This window comes from Magallana gigas, chromosome 8, assembly GCF_963853765.1.
Source record: "Magallana gigas chromosome 8, xbMagGiga1.1, whole genome shotgun sequence".
NCBI lineage: Eukaryota > Metazoa > Mollusca > Bivalvia > Ostreida > Ostreidae > Magallana > Magallana gigas.
In genome coordinates this window covers 31,114,346-31,135,513 of record NC_088860.1, presented here as the reverse complement: position 1 = coordinate 31,135,513, position 21,168 = coordinate 31,114,346, and the positions used below count along the sequence as shown (strand labels likewise).

Genomic DNA, 21,168 nt, shown 5'->3' with positions numbered 1-21,168 from the left:
AATTTTCTGCTTTAAAGATTGCGTGGTTGTTATTATCATAATTGTATTGTATTTATATGAACCATAAACAAGATAAGCGGTGTGGCCCTGTCACTTCCCTATTTAACCCGGGATTAATCTTTCCAATCACGTAACGGATTTTAGATCCCTCCTATTGACTTCCTTTGTTCATCCCTTGTTAGCCACATTAAGTAATTTGACAAGAATGTTTTTTACGACCCATATCACTTTGTCTAGCACAAAAAAGTGAATAATCATACACCTCTGATGTCGGAATATTATCCCGAAATTATCTGATAAAATCTATTAATTTTTTGAAAGAGTAAGATTTTTTTTACGCTAAGTGATCTAGTCCCTGCATATTGGTTTACCCATAAAAAGCACAAGAAAACCTTGTATGTTTTCCAACGAACTCATTTAATTAATAATACAGTGCCCCAAATTAAACTTCACGTACAATGTAGTAAAATATTCGCGCGATATCAGTATCCCAGTTATAAACTGTATTCATGTATACATTTAGTATCATTACCCCAATTAAACTGTATATTTAAACAATAAAATGCTTTCTTTGGTGATTCATACGGGATAAGAAGGTAGCGACATTGCAGAAAAAATACATAACCTTCATAACCAGCATGAATCATCAAAGAGAGCATTTTATTGTTTATATTAACATCTTTCGTTTAACTAAGTAATAAATTGATTATGAAAAGTAATTAAAATTCACTAAATTACTGTTTACGTACATAAGTACGTTAGCTAAAAGAAACAGCCAAATCGTCTCCTGTGAGACTTTGAGTCTGACATCATCATGATTATTTCGTGCAGTCCGTGATATTTCGTAGGTTGTTGTTGGTTTAGACCAATCGATAAACAGAGCGTGTCAATTTCAGACCTATCAATTTCTTCTCAGTTTCAGCCGCTGTGGATTTCGACCAATCGATAAACGGGGCATGTAGATTTCAGTCTGACTGTTTCTAAAGAGCTATGAATTAACTATGTTTTCGTAAGAAATAGAGAGAATAATACTTGGTAGATATAAATATAGTAAAGTATTCGCGCGGTATATGTACCCTAGTTATCCTTTATATAGTTTTTTTAAAGTATTTGCGCAGTAAATGTATCAATACCCCGTTTAAACTTATATGGTTAAGTATTTGCACGGCATGAACAGTTGCTCGTCAAGTAGTACTATTGTGAAGTGCATCCCTCTCATCAAAGATGATACTACCAATTAACACACTGTGGGTTGATAGAACAGAGAATGTAATAGCAGAAACAAATAATCGCGATCTTAGGTTCGTCGTATCAAAATTATGGTTAAAAATACCAAATACCTTCTTTCTTTAATTTTTAAGCCTTTTGGATCCATATGATAAGGATTATTACAAGAAACGCAAAGAACCTGACATTAGGCACGTAGCTTATATATTAGTATGTATTAATTGTGAACTCGAGTATTTTGTTGAGTTGATTGCTAACATATTGACAATTGGTTGAGATTGAGACATAGACATCTGGGGGACCGTAATGTACAATATCGGCTCTAAAGGATCTCTCGATCTCAATGAAGAAATTTCAAATTATTTGAATTCCAAACAAAAAGGCAACTTTTTTCTATTATTTTGGATATAATTACCGTTATCACATTTTACATTACCCAGATCACAATTGAAAATATACACAGAAAATTTCATGTTTTAACCTTATCCGCCTAAGAATCAGAATTGACGTGTGCGTCAAGCGATATAGCAGATAGGTCATTTGGGGTGAAGCTGGATCACTTAAAAGTGTAGCTGTCAACAACCCAAAATATGAAAAGACGTAAAGTATATGTAACCCAAAATATGAAAAGACGTAAAGTATATGTAACCCAAAATATGTTTAAGACGTAAAGTATGTGTAACCCAAAATATGAAAAGACGTAAAGTATGTGTAACCCAAAATATGTTTAAGACGTAAAGTATGTGTAACCCAAAATATGAAAAGACGTAAAGTATATGTAACCCAAAATATGTTTAAGACGTAAAGTATGTGTAACCCAAAATATGAAAAGACGTAAAGTATATGTAACCCAAAATATGTTTAAGACGTAAAGTATGTGTAATCCAAAATATGAAAAGACATAAAGTAGGTGTAACCAAAAATATGAAAAGACGTAAAGTATGTGTAACCCAAAATATGAAAAGACGTAAAGTATGTGTAACCCAAAATATGTTTAAGACGTAAAGTATGTGTAATCCAAAATATGAAAAGACATAAAGTAGGTGTAACAAAAAATATGAAAAGACGTAAAGTATGTGTAACCTAAAATATGAAAAGACGTAAGGTATGTGTAATCCAAAATATGAAAAGACGTAAAGTATGTGTAACCTAAAATATGATAAGACGTAAAGTATGTGTAATCCAAAATATGAAAAGACGTAAAGTATGTGTAATCCAAAATACAGTATGAAAAGACGTAAGGTTATATGTTTCCTTCTTTATTCCATGGCGTCTCTCCATAGAACGACAATTTCTCGAATCATGCATATAAAAGTTATAAACAAAACAGAATGAACAAAATGGCACGAAGTTATAACTTAACAATAAGAACTAATCGATAGAATCATAATGAACAGCATGAACGAATACGTATATATCTAAGAACTGACGAACTTTAGCTGACCTTTAGCTTTATTTGTAATCGCTATTTATAGATTGCAAAAATAAACATATGTCAAAAGAACAAAATTTCTGGAATTTCATTGATGGAAAACGGCATCAAAACTGTTAAATAATTAGCAAAAAAAAAACTTCTTTTCTATTTCTTTTCTATTTTGAAAATAATAACCGCTGCTACATCATTGAATAAATAGCTAAATTTCCTTATTCAGAAATTGATAGCGTCAGTTTTTGAAAAAAGTACTCACTCACATCGCTCAGATTCGACTATAACCATATGTTATTCTGCAGAATTTCCTGTCGCTCAATGGCAGGAGGTGGGTGTTATACATGTAGCACCTGATAACTCTCTAAATGTACTGTCACAAACCCCGCTAAATCAGGAAAGTTGTTTTAAACCCATATAAAAGGAAAAGAAAGAACTTGATTGCACATGCATATATATTCAAATAATGTAAATCAAACTTCATAGAAGCCCTAGATATACGGGTTTTGCTATTTAATTTAATATTTTCTGAAAGGAGAATATGCATGCATTTGGGTGCTTTGTAAAAAGCCGAGATGTTGCTGAAAACTCCGGTACAAAGAAATAAATTTTAAGGGGGAAAATAAAAGATATTTTCATTTTGTTTTCCCTATTAATCAAACTGCATGTACTTTATAAATGAATCATTGCATGTTTTTGTTCATACGTTACTTCCTGTTAATTACCAAAGATATCTGGCGGGGATTCTTCGTCGATTGCGTGATATGGATAAACATGGCGTTAAGATCAGACGACATCAAAAAATTCAAGAACATCTTCAATAAGTTGTAATAAAATGGAAAAAAAAATCAAACGACACGGGAATACAAATGGTTTATTCATATAGAATGTTGCTACACAAGGGGCGTGGGATTATGCTATTCATGTTTTATATTACATCGTCTTTTGTACTGTCTTCTGGGGACCAATATTTTGGTAAGTTTTTTTTTATGATATAAATTGTTTCCCAATTTCTACATAGCGTATTTTTTTTGTTGTATTTTATCAGAAACCACTATCAAAGTTGCCTAACAAATGCCCCGTTGGTTTTTTTTTATATATATCAGAAATTGAATATCGAGGTTTTCATGTAAGAAAAAAAAAGCAAAACAACTCTGTTAGTACCATTCTATATGTGCAGTATACCAATACCTGGCTGGACATGCATTATACGAAAATGACATCAACACACACACACACACACACACACACACACACACACACACACACACACACACACACACACACACATATATATATATATATTTTTTTTTTTTTTTATTTACATACATGTACATCTTGAGTTACATATAGATAAGAATGATTCTTTTTCAATGGGTTAGAATATAAGATATATCTCGATGTAACTTCCAAAGAAAGCTAGATTTCACCGATACTGATTTTTGTATCATAAAACTTATTTTTTTAATGGTGTCTATAGATTAACATGGCCGCGTTGTACGTCTGCCATTATAGATACTAGTACATACTGTCCGACAAAATCGATAAACCGGTGTGTTAGGAATGGAACGGAACCTGAATGTGGGGGTAGGCTGAAGGACGACCAAGGGCGAGAGGAGAGTCCGCCATTGGATGATCTGGAGGTACTAGGGAGGGCTGTTCATGCCGTGGACTGGACTCACGCCACCATTTTGTTCTCCGAGGACGCAGGTCGGAATGACACTTCTATTCTTCCATTTTCTCGAAACTTTGTTCTATTTTTTTTTTGGGGGGGAAAGTCCTCACTCACACCGTCACACGTTACATCAAAGACAGAGCAGTAACCATGTGTCAGACTGCAGGATTTTCAAGTAGTAGAATAGCAGGAGGCTGGTATAGCACCTGATACCTGTAAATTTACTGTCAAAAGTTCCTAAAAAGAGATTTGTGGCATTGCAATCTCTGCCATCGGATCGCGTCATGCAAGATATTCCTATTATCGCACCTGTGAATGATGCACAGTTTCCGTTCTCGTACATGTATTTCTACGCTGCTTTCGGACCAGTTGCCGGTCAAGATATTTACGTCTTGGTTTTTTTTTCAAAATTTTTGCATCAATTTTTAATCGAAAATGAGGACATGTTTTCTTTCTTTCTGTCTTCCTTTCAACCTTTAAATGATTTATAATGACGAATCACCGAAACGGATATGTGAATTAGTTTAATAAATGAATACTTTATTTATTTTGTTATTTTTTTTATTAATAAAAAAATAGGGCATTAAGATTTTTTTTTTCGTTCGTCTCTTAAAGTATTGTTCCATCTACCAATTGCGTTTCAATGCATTCACAACCCTTATACTGTAAACTTTGGTGGATCTAATTACCCAATGGTACTGTCGTTTACTGAATTTTTTTTCATCAAATTTAATTTAATTTAGTATAGTCGTGTACATATAATTTTTAAAATACAAATTATATAATATATATCATGACAAGATGTATGATTCGTCATAAATAAATCTGCGAATTATGAGTCTACATAAAAGAACTAGAGACAGTTGTTCGAACACAAATAATATTTCAATTCAGTTAATTCACTCAAGCCATGAAATGGTACATGAGGTCAATCATTATATACAGTTCAAAAGTCAGAGGTACATCTTATATAAATGAAAAGATAGATAGTAAATAAAGAGTAAATAAGCATAAATATACAATATATACAATGAAGAAAGAAAAAGTATAATAATGAAGGACATACTTTTATATCAGACTGTATATTTTGCACTGATAATAAAATAACAATTTTTTTTTCAGAGTTGTGCCATTAGTACAAGACATATTCACGCAGAAATTAATAGTACTTAGCGCTGAACAGTATTTATCCTCAAGATATGTATGTCTAAACGTCAAAACTCTTTACATTCAAGAATTAAGATAATAAAATTCGTCAGCAATTTGACCTGAATTACACAGTTTACACACTCTATTGGTTTAGTTTAAGGAATACTGTACCATCTCCCAGTCTCCCCTGGGACATTGTGGTTTGAGGTTCTAAATTTCATAAAAATCTTTCTAAGTTTGTGTGACAATACTAGTGTATTTATGTTACCTTTATAACTAAAATTATTCTTTAAAATCTTGATAACTGGCCCTTTTGACGAGTCATTACTAGTACTTTCACTTGACCATTTTTGAATATATTGGTCTTGTAACCATTGTTTTACAATTGCAAAAAATCCACTTTTATACATTTACAACATTTTGTTGCAATCCAAGAGCTTGACGTATCCCCCCCCCCCCCCCTCCTTTGATATTGCATTGAACTATTTACATCCATGTCATTTTGAGAAGCAGATACATACGATATTTGATTATGGGAAATTCGGGTATACATGCCGTATATCAAACCGAATTGTCCAACAGAGGTACAGGTAAACGGGTTACAAAACTTCATATTTTGTGAACCGTTGTAGCATCCATTGCCTTCGACCTAGCGGAACAGCTCGGAAACCTGTATGTTCAAAGCTCACTGCGTCCAATATGTCTGAATGAGGAGTACATAGAATCTCTATGGCAACACAGGGACCCGGAAGTACATGCGGTTGTGATTGGAAATTGGTCTTTCATCGAATCCGTTCTGAAAGAGGTCCCCCCTCTCTCTCTCTCTCTCTCTTAAAAAATTCTTGAATTTGACGTCAAACAATTATCATATATATATACATTTCTATTTTATCATTCATTGACGAATTTGCAGGCGACGATGTTTGATAGGCAACCGGAAAACATACGGAGAACAGCGCTGTACGCCATGTCTTATTGGGTGGTGTATATGTACCGCGCGGAGGCAGCCAACAACACAGGGGATGATGTACAGTTCTGGTCTGATGTAGCCATGGACAATGTGCTACTTATACAGGTAGATTCAACACACTCACACAAGTCCCCCCCCCCCCCCCCCCAAGTTCGAGATACCGATATTTACCTGTACATGCATTGTATATGAAGGTCTAAGTTGAAGGATTATATACTATATAGTACATGTTAATGCCATAATGCAAAAATAACGTACTAATAGAAAGTTTACTCACAAAAAGGAGGACTTAGTAATTGATATCTATTAAACAGATATGAATTAATTGATTAATGATCAGAGCTGGAATGAGTTCTTTCTTGATATACATGTAATACACTAATCGAAAATAAAAGTTAAGCAAGTAGATTCCAGTCATAAGGTACCCATACATCCTAACTACAAGGTCAATGTGCGATATTGTGAAGCAGATATATTTGCATTAATTAATTAAATTTAACTAAAAACCCCCTGTTCATTATTTTGTTTGTCTGTGATTTATTCATTACACATAAATCCTCAGCAATATAGTTTCATATTATAACAACATCTCTTTGTCCACTTAAATCTCGTTTCTAAATTAAATATGTAGATATATATGTCCAGGAATGATATTTTCTGTCGTTATAGACAAAATGTATGGAAGTATAAACAATATATATAATTTTCTTCATTTGCCGCCAACACCGCAGGGACCTGACGTTTTTAGCATATATTTTTCTCATAATAATAAATATATAACCCCAACCTGATATATGATTTATTATAAGAAAAATATATATTAAGGTCAGGTGTCTGTGATTTACACGTTTTGATACATCTGTTTAGGAATGTTTAATTAAGGTGGAATAACACATCATCACAAAATGGCTGACCTCTGATCGAAACACCATATTGTTTTATTAAAAGGATTTTATCGCCAGAAACATATAAATTACTCCATAGACAAGTGGATAAAGTGTCGAGCTTGTGATCCGTACATCACGAGTTCGAATCTCATATGGGTTTTTGTTGTTACTTGCTGAATTGAATTTTTTAGATATTCATTTTTCCCCCCATACTGCAAATGTTTTGCTTAATTGACACATATGTACAGTTTCTTTATCATTATATCTTTTATAATCAAATAATTCACTGTTAATTTGAGTGACTTTTTCCAGGTGTGTTATTCCACCTTAAACTTGAAAAATAATTTGCACTTTCTAGAACAACCCTGAGTAAACCCTGTTCACTAGTCCACAGTTGTCTATCATAACAGAAAACGACAGCAAACAAGGCTGATCTGTCGACTTTAATGTGGCGGGAAAACAACACTAGAGAATTTGAAAAAGTCGAAATCGACTGGAATGACAAGATGGATCTGTTTCCAAACTCACATTTTGGATTCAACGGGAGACAACTGCTAACAACTGCTGTCCAAGTAAATTAAGTTCATAATACTGTATTCATTATAAAGTACCTGAAAATTTATTGTTATTGTAACATAGACCATTTTTTATTCTACTGTTTAAGTATAAAGGTTATGTGGAGTTGGGCGAGAGAAATGGAGATCTGGTGATAGAGGGAGGTGTGTGCGGGGACATTGTCAAAATTCTGTGTAATAAACTTAACTTCACGTAAGTATGTCTCCAAAACCTCTTTCAGTCGTCTACACAGTATTTAAAACTTTGTTGTTGTTTTTTTATAATTAATTGATTGAAATGTAGATGAATAATTATCTTTGGTGTCAGTTATCGGGTCATCCCACCGGAAGACGGGCAGTGGGGGATATTGAAGGATGATGGGAACTGGACAGGGATGATCGGGATGCTTCATAGACGGGTACGGTATCAGAGGGGTGGATTGGTCTATTTATAACTTTACTGTTGAATCATTAAATATGAATATCGTTGTGGCTCAATTTCTGTGGACCAGTACCAACATTAGCAACCCCAACAAGTCATAAAACGAACTTCATTCGTTGTAATACATGGAAACAACATACATCATATCAATTTGGATATACATAATCTGTAAGTAATTTGCTGTTATAATACACTAGTATATCTACAAAATATATTGCCGTAAATTGCAATTTAAGCACTTGTTTGCCAGGAAGTGGACATTGCAATGGTACCACTGACAGTCCAAGAGGACCGCAAAAAAGTGGTGGATTTCACCATTCCTTTCTTTTACTCCAACTTCGGGTTTATTATGCGCATGCCGGACCCAAAGACAGTGAAATGGCGGATCTACCTGGACATGTTTTCCTCCGACGTCCTTCTGTCAATAGCCACTGTTCTGGTGCTGGCCAGTTTACTACTGTACACGATGGAACATCTGAGCTGGATCTGGAACGGAAGAAAACCTTCCGAGAAAAAAGATCTCGCCGATATTGTGGAGTACATTTACGGTGCACTGGTGCTACAAGGTAAAATCAATTAGTTTATTGCATGACTTGATTTGGATTGCTTTGAATTGACTGACATTAAGGAAGGAGTCTTTTCTGGTTTTCGACTTGTCAAACGTAAATTTGATTAATTGCTCATTAAATCATGATGAATGGAAATAAAAATAGTATATTTTTCTTTCTTTTTTAATATTATACAGCTTGGCATAGAAAAAGTAATCAATGTTTAGAATCTAACGAGAACTATATTTTTGGTGTAAATATTGGCGTAGGAAAATATCACATGTTTCGCAATTCAGAATTGCTGCAGATTAATGAGTCTGTTTTAGCATTTTAAAAACAATGACATTAATGTTGGATTTTTTAACTCATAATGATATGATACTTGGATTTCAGAATATGTTTTAAGAATATGATTTGCCTATCAAATTACATTTTAAAAGCTTTTAAAGCGCCCATTCTATACATTGATTTTTGTGAAAAAAATCACTAAAATCAGTTTTTCTCTCTTATTAAATGGTCAATACATTAGCTTTTATGTCAATGTATATCTTTATATGAAGTCTTCATTACACATAAAAATCAGAAATATTTTATTATTGGAAGCTTAAAAAAATAATCAAAATTTCTTCTAATTTTTTTTTAGAAAATTAGAGGAAATGCGGGCTAAGCAATATCAATTTTAGTACATGTATAAATATTTTTTCCAATTTAGTACTATACGCTGAATGACATTCTGATATTCTATCATTTCATTGAAGAATAAAATCTTCAAATCTTAAACAAATGTCTACAGAACTACAAAGAGCTACACTTATTTTTATCATCCTCTACGTTGAGGAAAAAAGTTAATGACCTTGACCTGACCTTTGTGCGAAAACAAAAAGGTCAAATTTGATTAAACTGATAGAATCATTTGGTAATATGATCCGTTTGACTATGTCAAAATTTCATGAATTTCTTATTATAAGAAGTATGTTTGATAAAGAGAAGACTCCTTCCTTAAATTGAACATGATAATAATACATAGATAGTTTTCAATTTTAAAACCTAGCCATTGCTAGTTTACTATACTCTGTCCCGAGTTTTTGCTTCCACCACTTTTTGCTTGATATTTCAATAAATACCTTTGTGCTCAAACTACGTTCATCCACTAATATGAAAAATGTCCAGATTATCTGTTTTGAAACGCCCCCTCTACCGCTTCAGGTTTCAATACACATCCAGAAATTGAAAGTCTACGGAGAGTTTGTATTGTATCAGCCATTAATAAGCCCGGATGATAAAGTTAAAAAATTGCGCGATGTATTCCGAAAGTATTCCGAATGGAGAAAAGATGTAAAAATTTCCCATTACAAATCTCCGCAAGAAAATTGTTTTCGTTCCTGTGAAATTTTATGAGTGAAAAGGGATAATTATTCAATGAAGATTTTTTGGATATATTCCCTTTCATCGATTTCAATTGTATTTCTCTTGTATTTTTATTGAAAATCATCAAAAATTGATGGAAGCAATAACTTAGGACAGACTATAGTACATGTATGCAATGAAATGCGTATCAGGTGTACAGATATTGCAACCATCAAAGATCCGATTCTGCTTCATGAAATATGATTTCAATATTTTTTGCGATGGATCCACAAATCTAAAATAAGTTTCTATCCCTTGACATTCCTTTAGCTGGTCACCGACTGCCCAGTTCTTCCAGTGGCCGGGTATTCACGTGCATCTTCTGGATCTCGTGCGTGTCGCTGGCCGCCGTGTACTGTGGGAGTCTGGTCGCCAGCATGGCGCTGGCCCGCAGGGAGAAGATACACTTCGAGACTCTGGAGGATCTTGTGTCTCAAACCGAATACAAGTGGGGCTACGTATCGGGGACCTACCTGGATTCTGTGCTCCAGGTAATCTGACTTGTCCCTAACTCTTCTCTCTATTCCTTTATCCTCTTAAAATCCATTTTCTTTCTCTTGGCTTTGATTTTCTACTGCTCAAATATTTGCAGAAATCAAACATTGAAGTTTACCAGAAGATCTACCAAGGGGCGCGTCAATTTGCGACAGAGGATCAAGAGGTGTTATCCATCAGCGGTGACATTCACTTCCGGAAATTGATGACGGAGAAGTACGTATTTATCTCCCCTGTTCCACATCTTCAGACGGTCAGTTTCTCGGACTGCCGCTCCCTGCTGTCCACCGAGAGATTTGTGGAGGACAACAGTGCGTTTGGCGTTCCCGAGGATTCACCGCTCAAAGAGATATTCTCTCTCAAGTAAGCTAAAGGTGATCATAACGGTTAAAATATTTATGCAAGCAGCTTGTAGTTAGGTTTAATAAATGATATACTGCGAACCAACGTTAAATTCGCGTATTAGAAATATCCGCGATTTTCGCGACTATACTGTACCTCTGGATTGTAAAAAGTTATCTGATTGCAAATCTTAATCCATAACTATCATTATGGTAATTAAATGGTGCATCTTTTAACCCCAATTAACACAAATGATATCATTTTCTCACCAGAAGTTGTGCTATACGCAAACTTCGCTTACACCTCTGTCAACGCCGGAAAAATTGTCATTTGATGAAAACAAGCATATGCATGGCGAGGCATTGTTGTTTTGATTCTCCTGTATAATCAACATTAAGTGAGGATATTAACGCGTTAAGACCATCGGAGATTACTTTGCTGAAAATTTGTATGAATCAACGATGACCCGGGAACGTGCAGAAACTGCTTTTTCAAAACTAAATATAGATCATATGATCAGATTTTAATTTCGCCTCCGCCAGTTCTTACAGGAGCTTTGAAATAAAAATGTTTAAGGTGTAGAATATTTAAAATGAAGGGAAAAATGATTAAGCATAATTTTAAAAGAAGAAATTACTTCAATTATATACATTTGTCAAACTTTGTACAAGAATCGTGTGTATCGGGATTTGACAGAGGTTTATGTGGGAGCGTAGCGGGAAAGACAACTCTGAATAGAGGCAGTAACACTCAACTGATACCCTAAAGAGCTTTGATGTATCTAGGTGATACTCCAATGAACCTCAATCAATGGTGACCCCAATTTTTGTAAAGACAGTTGATATCTATTCAGTTATACTGTACATATGTGTATAATAACAAGACGTTAAAAATAATAACGAGAGAGAGAGAGAGAGAGAGAGAGAGAGAGAGAGAGAGAGAGAGAGAGATAGGTAAGTTATTTTATGGCAATCTGGCTTCGAATTCGATTCTTTTGTTACAATTTACGGCATATTTTTCGCCAGTATTTTTCATTGTAAAAAAATCCATAATTTTTCTAAGTCGCCTGTGAATTTGATGATGCCCAATAAAGTTCAATGATGTTCCAGTGTACTCCATGACCATCCATGATTTAGATAGGCTTCCTGATGTCAAACACATCGAACGTGTACATTAACCTAACTTGTTGTTTTGTGTGGTGTCAAGTGAGCAGAGAGAAAAAGTTGTGAAAGAAAGGATCAATGAGTTTGTCTTGGATATCATTGAGCTGAACAGTTTCTTAAAGTACATTATAGTATACTTAAAATTTCATTTTAGGTAACATTTAGTTGCATAAAATTCATTTGTATGTACCTATAGTATTGGAGTCTTTTGAGCTACAGTTGGGGCATTGAGGTTCATTTGTGTAATAAGATGCACTTATAATTCAAAATACAACATATTAACGTCTTTATTGCAAGTATGTACATGCACAATACACCATGTTAACATCATTAACTTCATAATTTAAGGTGGTTTCCATCTGTATCATTTCTATTATTCAGATTAGCTCAGTTACAAGACAGTGGAATACTGGGGAGTATCCACCAGAAATACAAGCTACAGAACAACTGCAGCGAGGTCAGCCAGCTGCTGAATCAACACACCATCAAACCAGATGATGTGCAGACAGCCTTCTTCATCCTTTTGGCAGGAATTTTCATTGCCAGTGGCGTGTTGTGCTGTGAATTTGTCGTGTTTTGGTGTACAAAGACTCTGGAGACTAAGTTTTCTTCAATAGATTAGAGAATGTGATAGATAGCTGCACACTTACTATATACAGAGATATTCGCCCCGTTTTAATTCTGCCCCTTTTGCCCTCGCTGTCAGTTGGCGACTTGACAAATTCCAATGTCTCAAATCATATCTTTATAGATTTTAACACACCTGCATTTTGGTGAATTCAAGATGGGGCAAGGCTGCTTGCAAGTTTAGAAGGGACGAAAATAACCCTCAATACCGTATTCTGTCAAATACTGTTAATAGCGAGAAATACTTAGTTTTTTTTTTTTATGAAACAAGATTTTGGTGATGGAGCTTACTTCAAAGCTAGGTTTGGTTCATATAAAATGTCAAATAAACTAAAAATCAGTTGTGTGTGTTTTTTGTTCAAAATTGCAAACAATGATGTGATCATTAATTAACAGTAATGTAATCATTTTTTGTTTTTATATGTTGTATTCTATTTTAAAAACTCAAACGCCATTCACTTGATATCTCAAGCCAGACTCAAGGCAACATCAATAAACAAACAAAGAAAAAAGCTAACAAAATAATGTTGTTTTCATTTATTTTTTGTACATATACATACCATACATATAAAATAATAAGATTTTATCATGTTCGTAACAAGCAATTCATTTCTACATTATTTCTTTTCACACAAGGTTCTGTTCTATACATTTCCATGATTTGATAAAAATGATGAAATGCGTTGAAATTGATGAAAAACATGATTATAGAAACAACTTGTTTTACGAAAACTATTACAGTTAATCAAAGAATTATGATAAATTGCAACCATTGCAACTTTTCATTTCAAACAGCTTCAAAATTCAAAGGTGAAATTTGACATAGAGATTAACAAAAAAAACAACTGGATATGCTTTCATTATCTTGCATCAATACCTCTATGTTTCATACATCAACACTACTAAAACTAAAACAAATAATGCATTTCGTGAGAACTGCACCCCCTCCCCTTTATATATAAAACCCACTGCCTAGATTGGCATGGGAAGGTTTTGAATTTCAGTCTTGCACTCCTCAAACAAATCTTGATAATCTTCATTTGGCTTCACAATCAACATGGTCATAGATCGTCTGTTTCCACAGGCCCCTCCAAGATCCTGAAATGATGCAAGAATCAGAATAATGGTTACTCTAACAGCAGGACAATTATAGCATTTATTGATAACAAATTTCAAAAGATTCTACATTTAAATATTAAACAGTTCCTTCCCCTTTTGGCTACACATTGAGAGAAGGCTAAAATTTCATAGGATATTCACAATGGTGCAAAATTAATTTTACAACTGATATACAAACTAATATTTAAGGACTGAATCGTTCCTGCTTTGGAACCACTACAGAGATCCTTTATAGTCCTTTCCCCCAAAAACCCCACTTTGGGAGAGCTACATTACTATTTTAGATATTGCTCTCTCAGACCATCTAGAACCATTTTAACAAGAGCTTGGACTTTGGGTAGTTATGTCAAACTGCAATGTGATGTAGGCTTGTCGATTTCATTGCTAGCCACTCAGCCATTGCTCTTTGAAATCAACAAGATTTGTCTGGCTTTTGAGCCAAGTCTACACAATCGGTGCATATTTCGCCTGAAACCGTGTCATTTTTAACTTGTTTTGACACAAGAAATGAACAGCTATGCCCTATTGAAGGTCTAAGGTCTTGTTAAAATGGTTCTATATTTGATAGAAAAGTTTATCAAGTACTTTGTGACATGTATCACCAGGGCCAAGCCCGTTTTAACATTACAGGTAATTTCAATGTAACCATAAATAAAGAAAGGGGTCGAACTCTGACCCAGATAAAACACTACCAACTCGCTTCAAAAGCCTTATAAATCAATTAATTTTTAATTCCCTGTGACATGTATGGCTAACCTGGATTCATCAAAACTTCAACAGATTTCTAACACCCTTGACCTTTTTATAGTACAGATATACTAACCGTTTTGGAGGGTACATAGCAGTATGGGATTTGATTTTCTTCACAGAGTATAGGAATGTGGGAGATGACATCTATTGGAGACACATCCCCTGCCAGTATCATTATTCTGAAATACATGTATATGGTGCAATTACCGTGCAAACACTAAGATAATGTTCTTATACAATGCAGTTAAAACATCATATCTGTGAGTAAGTACTCACTAGTGATACCCCCCTCTGAAGTGAAATAACAAAATAAATTTGTCAAATTTGTTCATAATGGAATCCTAGCTGCAGGTCTGTAGCTCCCGGTCTGAAAAAATTCTGATGGACGACCTGGGAGCTACAGTGCCTCCCATAGTAAAAAACTGTGATTTACGGCGCACAAAAATTGCGCTAGATGGAATCCCATTACACAAAGATTTGTTAAAAAATTTAGGCAAAAAAAATAAAGTCATAATTTATTAAGAAGTTAATTGTCTAATAGGTACAAAAATGAAGACCACATATACCTAAATAAAGAGTGTTTATAAATTTCAAGCATCTGCGATTAAAAGTTGCTGAGAAATCTTTGATGAAAATTTTTTGTCTGATTGAAACAAAAATGAATCCCACCATATGGAATGGTTTAATTGTGGCGTTTTTTTTGTTTTTTTATTCAACAATGTGTTTTCATTGGTATGCATGATGAACGCCAGAGGTTTTACATTTTTTTTATAATGATGTAACAGGTTCTTTGAATCTCTGTCCAAATAAATAAATTATAAGTATACTCACCCACTATGATCCCCTTTCCTGATGCTTTTCTGCACAAACTTTATTCCAGACACAATGTTTTTCTTTGATTGTGCTGTAATGAAAAACTTAAATATTTCAGACTTTGTTCATCACACTACAGTTGGTTTTATGAAATCCTCGTTATGCTGAGAATTAGTGCTAACATGCATGCAGTTGACATTTTTTTGTCCCAGTTCAAATCAACAGCTATGTTTGAGCATTTCTCGAAAAATATTTTTATTTCATTTTTTTCTCTTAAACAATGAATTTCATGATGCTTCATGATGCTTCTTCATTCTTCAGAAAAGTTTTCAGTGGCCAATGACTCACAAGTTGAAGTTTATCAAAACCAGTTCTGATGCATTTGATTTTACCCTTTTATTCAAATGCTGAACACATAAACAGTAGCATAACTTTTTTTTTTTTATAAAAGAATGTTTATAACTTATGAAATACACATGCCCAAGTTAGGCACCTGCAATTAATTTCCTTTTACATCGATATATAACAAACTTTATTTATTTCTCGTATGTACATCAAAAATCAACAACTTTGGTTTTCCAGTAAACAATCTTATTACAGAGATCTCATGTGCCATTCTTTTGCTTTCTGCAGAAGCCAAGGAGTTGTTGATTTTGAATGTTTATGCAAAAAATCAACAAGTTGGTTCATGTATGTTTAAAAAAGAAGAATTAAACCAGAGGTGGAAACAAAGAAGAATTGTATAATGAGGGAATATGGAATAACTGCATATATGTCAAGTTTATCAAGTTAAATGAGAAATTAGCTGATAAAGTGAGGCGTTATCCAAAAGGGTGTCCTTCCTTATTATGTTTTCTCCAAGGCACCCATTTTTTAAGGTGATATAACACACCTGGAAAAAGTCACTTAAATTAATTAACAGTAAATTATTTGATTATGAAAGATATGATGATAAATAAACCGTACATGTCAAATAAATGAAAAAATCTGAAGTTTGGGAATAAAAAATGAGTATCTAAAAAATTCAATACAGTAAGAAACAACAAAAGCCCGCAAACCCGAATTACAGAAATGACAGTATTTACCGAAATGATGCCTGAAATTACTGGAATGACACCTAAATCTAAAGAAATGACACTTAATTTTTATTTAAAAAGTGTTTTTCACCACAAATATATTAAATTTTATCAATAAGTGTCTTTATCATTGTAAATAATTGGTATAATTGCAAGACGGAAAATGATAGGATAGTTAGAAAATTATGATATGAGCATGAATGTAATTGGACCCTCTGATATTTAAAAGCATGCAATTAAAATTCCTCATTAATTGTTATATGTATTGTTAATTAGAAAATATTAATTTAAATTGAATTTTTTTCCATAATTTATTTTATACAAATAATAAATCATTATTGTCGTTGTAACAGTTATCGTTCTTTAAGGTTTTTATTTCTTTTTGGTTATGAAGCATTTACCTGAAAGACATAAACGTATAATATAATATATCCCCATTTCAATGTATTTGAAGTGTCATTCCTGAAGATTTTAGTGTCATTTCGGTAATTTCAAGTACCATTTCTGTAATTACTGTCATTTCGGTAATTCAATGTACCGACAAAAGCCCTGTGGGAATGGAACTCGGGGATGCATGGATCACAAGCCCGACATTGTATCCACTCTGCTATGGAATAAGTTACATATTGCCATCAACAAAATCCTTTAAATAAAACAATATGTCTTTTCGATCAGAGGCAACTCATTTTTTGTGATCCTTAACGATTTTTTTTTTTTACACAAGCAATGGCACATTATCAAATATTCAAATACTGTAGCATTAGTTTTCATTTCCATGCACACCTTACAACGTATTTTTAGCGCTTAATTAATCTAGAAACATAATCTCTGTTGGATAATTCTCAAATGTTGTGTACATTTCACATGCATGCACCTTTTTTAATAACTTTGTACAGTCTTTTGGTTAACTTCCGACTGGCAAGTGGCTTTGATATAGGACTAAGATACTTCGTTTTTTCTGCCCATGCCTCTTTCCCATCCTTTTCCTCTACCTCTTCTCCTCCTTCAGATTTTCTTTTCTCTTTCTTTTCTTTTCCCATTTTTTTAAATGCACGTGTTAATGTAAAAATAAATCTACACTATTCAACCGCTTTGAAATTTAAGATCTTTTTCACTATCAATCAAACGTTTATCATACTCTGACAAGAATTGCGTTTAAACAACTCGTACATAGATACGAAATAAGTGTTTCAAGGGTATTTAATGTTATGATTTGTCAGTAATTTTATTGTTTGACTTTCAAACTTTCAACATTTTTTAATATTCTAACTACAAAAGGTTTTTAAAATAAAAAATCCACTGTTTCAAAAATGGAATTCCGAATTATTCATAGTACACACTGTCTTTACAAAGATGGCGACCAAAGAACCTTCTTCTTGGACACTACGATTATGATTTGCAAAAAAACATGTAAAACTGTATTTTTTTTATTTCATTCAGATTAAATGTTGAAAGCTAAGGAGAACTTAAACTCAGGAACATTTCTTTATACCCTGGAAATGTTATCATTACACACTAATGAAGTTTTAAATGAAACCAACAAACGTACACATTTTTTCAGCTTACTACATGTAGTATATTTATGAGTATAGAGACTGTTTTTAAAATAGTTTGACGTAACCCAAATTTGCTGACTTAATTCACTGTATTTGTTTAGGGTTTAGGTCAGTGTATTAGTTAATTAAATAAGTTCGAATTGCATATTTTTTTAAATATGTTTAGAGTCGCAGACTTTTTGGAGTGGAAGTTTAAAAAAAACAACACAGGGGCTCAACACGAAGTTGTTCATCCTTTTATATCTACCACCAATATACAATAAAATACACCTTGTGTGTTTTATTGTTTACACCTTGTGTATTTTATTGTTTAGAGGTGGTAGGTATAAAAAGTTGAAAAACTTCGTGGCGAGCCCCTGTGGCTCATTTGTAAAAATCTAGTAGCATTCATACATTAATGCTTAGCATTTTCAAAACTTTTTCTAAATGCAATTTGTAACAACATTCATAGCATTGTTAACTTTTATGATACAAATTTCAAAAAAATATTATATGCATAATGCATGAAAAGTATTGTCAGTTTAGGTTGGATTGAATTGTCAACCATCCTGAAGTAACATGTACAGACTATCAAAAGCCCTGAGTTAAAATAATAATTTTTTTTCAACCCATTTAAGATGAACAAATTAACAATTAGAAATTAATATGGATGCTCATAATTATAGTTTGAATTGAGATATTTTCTTATTAGCAAGATTTATTTGTAGAAATTATAGATATATAAAGATTTGAGCATTCAACATGGCTGCACTCCTGAAGAAGAGAGCTGTTGCAGAGTTTAGCCAAGTAGTACAGGTAATGTAAATAAATTCTAGTCTCGGAAAGGCCAGTTTTTTTTAGCTCACCTGAGCTGAAAGCTCAAGTGAGCTATTCTGATCACATTTTGTCTGTCGTCCGTCTGTCTGTCTGTCCGTCCGTCTGTCTGTCTGTCCGTAAACTTTTCACATTTTCAACATCTTCTCAAGAACTACTGGGCCAATTTCAACCAAACTTGGCACAAATCATCCTTAGGCAATGGGGATTCAAAGTTGTGAAAATTAAGGGCCACACTCGTTTTCAAGGGGAGATAATTAGAAATTAATGAAAAATTTCGAGAAATTTTCAAAAATCTTCTTCTCAAGAACCAGAAAGCCAGGAAAGCTGAAACTTGTGTGGAAGCATCCTCAGGTAGTGTAGATTCAAAGTTGTGAAATTCATGACCCCAGGGGGTAGGGTGGGGCCACAATGGGGGGTCGAAGTTTTACATAGGAATATATAGAGTAACTCTTTAAAAATCTTCTTCTCAGAAACTTATCAGCCAGGAAAGCTGAAACTCGTGTGGAAGCATCCTCAGGCAGTGTAGATTCAACGTTGTGAAATTCATGATCCCTGGGGGTAGGGTGGGGCACAATGGGGGGTCGAAGTTTTACATAGGAATATATAGAGTAAATCTTTAAAAATCTTCTTCTCAGAAACTAATCAGCCAGGAAAGCCGAAACTTATGTGGAAGCATCCTCAGGTAGTGCAGATTCAAAGTTGTGAAAGTCATGATCCCTGGGGGTAGGGTGGGGCACAATGGAGGGTCAAAGTTTTACAAAGGAATATATAGAGTAAATCTTTAAAATTCTTCTCAGAAACTAATCAGCCAAGAAAGCTGAAACTTGTGTGGAAGCATCCTCAGGCAGTGTAGATTCAAAGTTGAGAAAATCATGATCCCTGGGGGTAGGGTGAGGCCACATTGGGGGGGGGGTGTTAAAGTTTTACATAGCAATATAGAGTAAATCTTTGAAAATCTTCTTCTCAGAAACTAATCAGCCAGGAAAGCTGAAACTTATGTGGAAGCATCCTCAGGTAGTGCAGATTCAAAGTTGTGAAAATCATGATCCCTGGGGGTAGGGTGGGGCACAATGGAGGGTCGAAGTTTTACATAGGAATATATAGAGTAAATCTTTAAAATTCTTCTTCTCAGAAACTAATCAGCCAGGAAAGCTGAAACTTGTGTGGAAGCATCCTCAGGCAGTGTAGATTCAAAGTTGTGAAAATCATGTCCCCCAGGGGTAGGGTGGGGCCACAATGGGGTGGTCGAAGTTTTACATAGGAATATATAGAGTAACTCTTTAAAAATCTTCTTCTCAGAAACTAATCAGCCAGGAAAACTGAAACTTATGTGAAAGCATCCTCAGGTAGTGCAGATTCAAAGTTGTGAAAATCATGATCCCTGGGGGTAGGGTGGGGCACAATGGAGGGTCGAAGTTTTACATAGGAATATATAGAGTAAATCTTTAAAATTCTTCTTCTCAGAAACTAATCAGCCAGGAAAGCTGAAACTTGTGTGGAAGCATCCTCAGGCAGTGTAGATTCAAAGTTGTGAAAATCATGACCCCCAGGGGTAGGGTGGGGCCACAATGGGGGGTCGAAGTTTAACATAGGAATATATAGAGTAAATCTTTGAAAATCTTCTTCTCAGAAACTAATCAGCCAGGAAAGCTGAAACTCGTGTGGAAGCATCCTCAGGCAGTGTAGATTCAAAGTTGTGAAATTCATGATCCCTGGGGGTAGGGTGAGGCACAATGGGGGGGTCGAAGTTATACATAGGAATATATAGAGTAAATCTTTAAAAATCTTCTTCTCAGAAACTAAACAGCCAGGAAAGCTGAAACTTGTGTTGAAGTATCCTCAGGTAGTGTAGATTCAAAGTTGTGAAAACATGATCCCTTGGGGTAGGGTGAGGCCACATTGGGGGGGGGGGGTGTTAAAGTTTTACAAAGGAATATATAGAGTAAATCTTTTAAAATCTTCTTCTCAGAAACTAATCAGCCAGATGATTCTTTATAATTGTTAAGACTTTGGCTCCAGGACAGTTCTTCGGCCTCACAAGAAGGTTCAGAGTTAGATGTAGCTTAATATCCCATATATAAACAATTGTAAAGGATCTTTTTGAGGACTGCAATACTCAACATGTG

The 21,168-nt window shown here is 34.1% G+C and overlaps 2 protein-coding genes across 2 annotated transcripts in view; one reads left to right on the top strand and one right to left on the bottom strand.

Moving 5' to 3' along the window:
• Positions 1-3,427: 3,427 nt before the first annotated feature.
• The window catches only part of LOC105347871 (integrator complex subunit 4), a gene marked incomplete in the record, with an annotated part of 69,018 nt that continues 51,277 nt past the window's right edge, over positions 3,428-21,168 (top strand). The window contains 11 exon segments of the mRNA XM_066070018.1: positions 3,428-3,480; positions 4,134-4,363; positions 6,110-6,282; positions 6,391-6,552; positions 7,745-7,906; positions 7,999-8,102; positions 8,217-8,307; positions 8,581-8,896; positions 10,556-10,776; positions 10,878-11,143; positions 12,667-12,830. Coding sequence (XP_065926090.1) covers positions 3,428-3,480; positions 4,134-4,363; positions 6,110-6,282; positions 6,391-6,552; positions 7,745-7,906; positions 7,999-8,102; positions 8,217-8,307; positions 8,581-8,896; positions 10,556-10,776; positions 10,878-11,143; positions 12,667-12,830 — 1,942 coding nt within the window.
• Positions 13,438-17,760, bottom strand: LOC117690290 (H/ACA ribonucleoprotein complex subunit 2-like protein). Its single transcript, XM_034473951.2, has 4 exons — positions 17,545-17,760; positions 15,613-15,685; positions 14,855-14,960; positions 13,438-14,010 (listed from the first exon to the last, which is right to left on the bottom strand). Exons 1-4 carry the CDS (start codon positions 17,708-17,710, stop codon positions 13,885-13,887), a joined length of 471 nt encoding a protein of 156 aa, XP_034329842.1. The 5' UTR covers positions 17,711-17,760; the 3' UTR covers positions 13,438-13,884.

What these genes read in the sequence shown, in the direction of transcription:
- LOC117690290 (XM_034473951.2), bottom strand. Translation starts at nt 17,710, where the DNA reads ATGGGAAAAGAAAAGAAAGAGAAAAGAAAATCTGAAGGAGGAGAAGAG. An exon ending in GTACAAAGTTATTAAAAAAG is followed by an intron (nt 15,686 to 17,544) that starts GTGCATGCATGT and finishes TTTTCATTACAG; the next exon opens with CACAATCAAAGAAAAACATT. An exon ending in GCTATGTACCCTCCAAAACG is followed by an intron (nt 14,011 to 14,854) that starts GTTAGTATATCT and finishes GCATCATTTCAG; the next exon opens with GATCTTGGAGGGGCCTGTGG.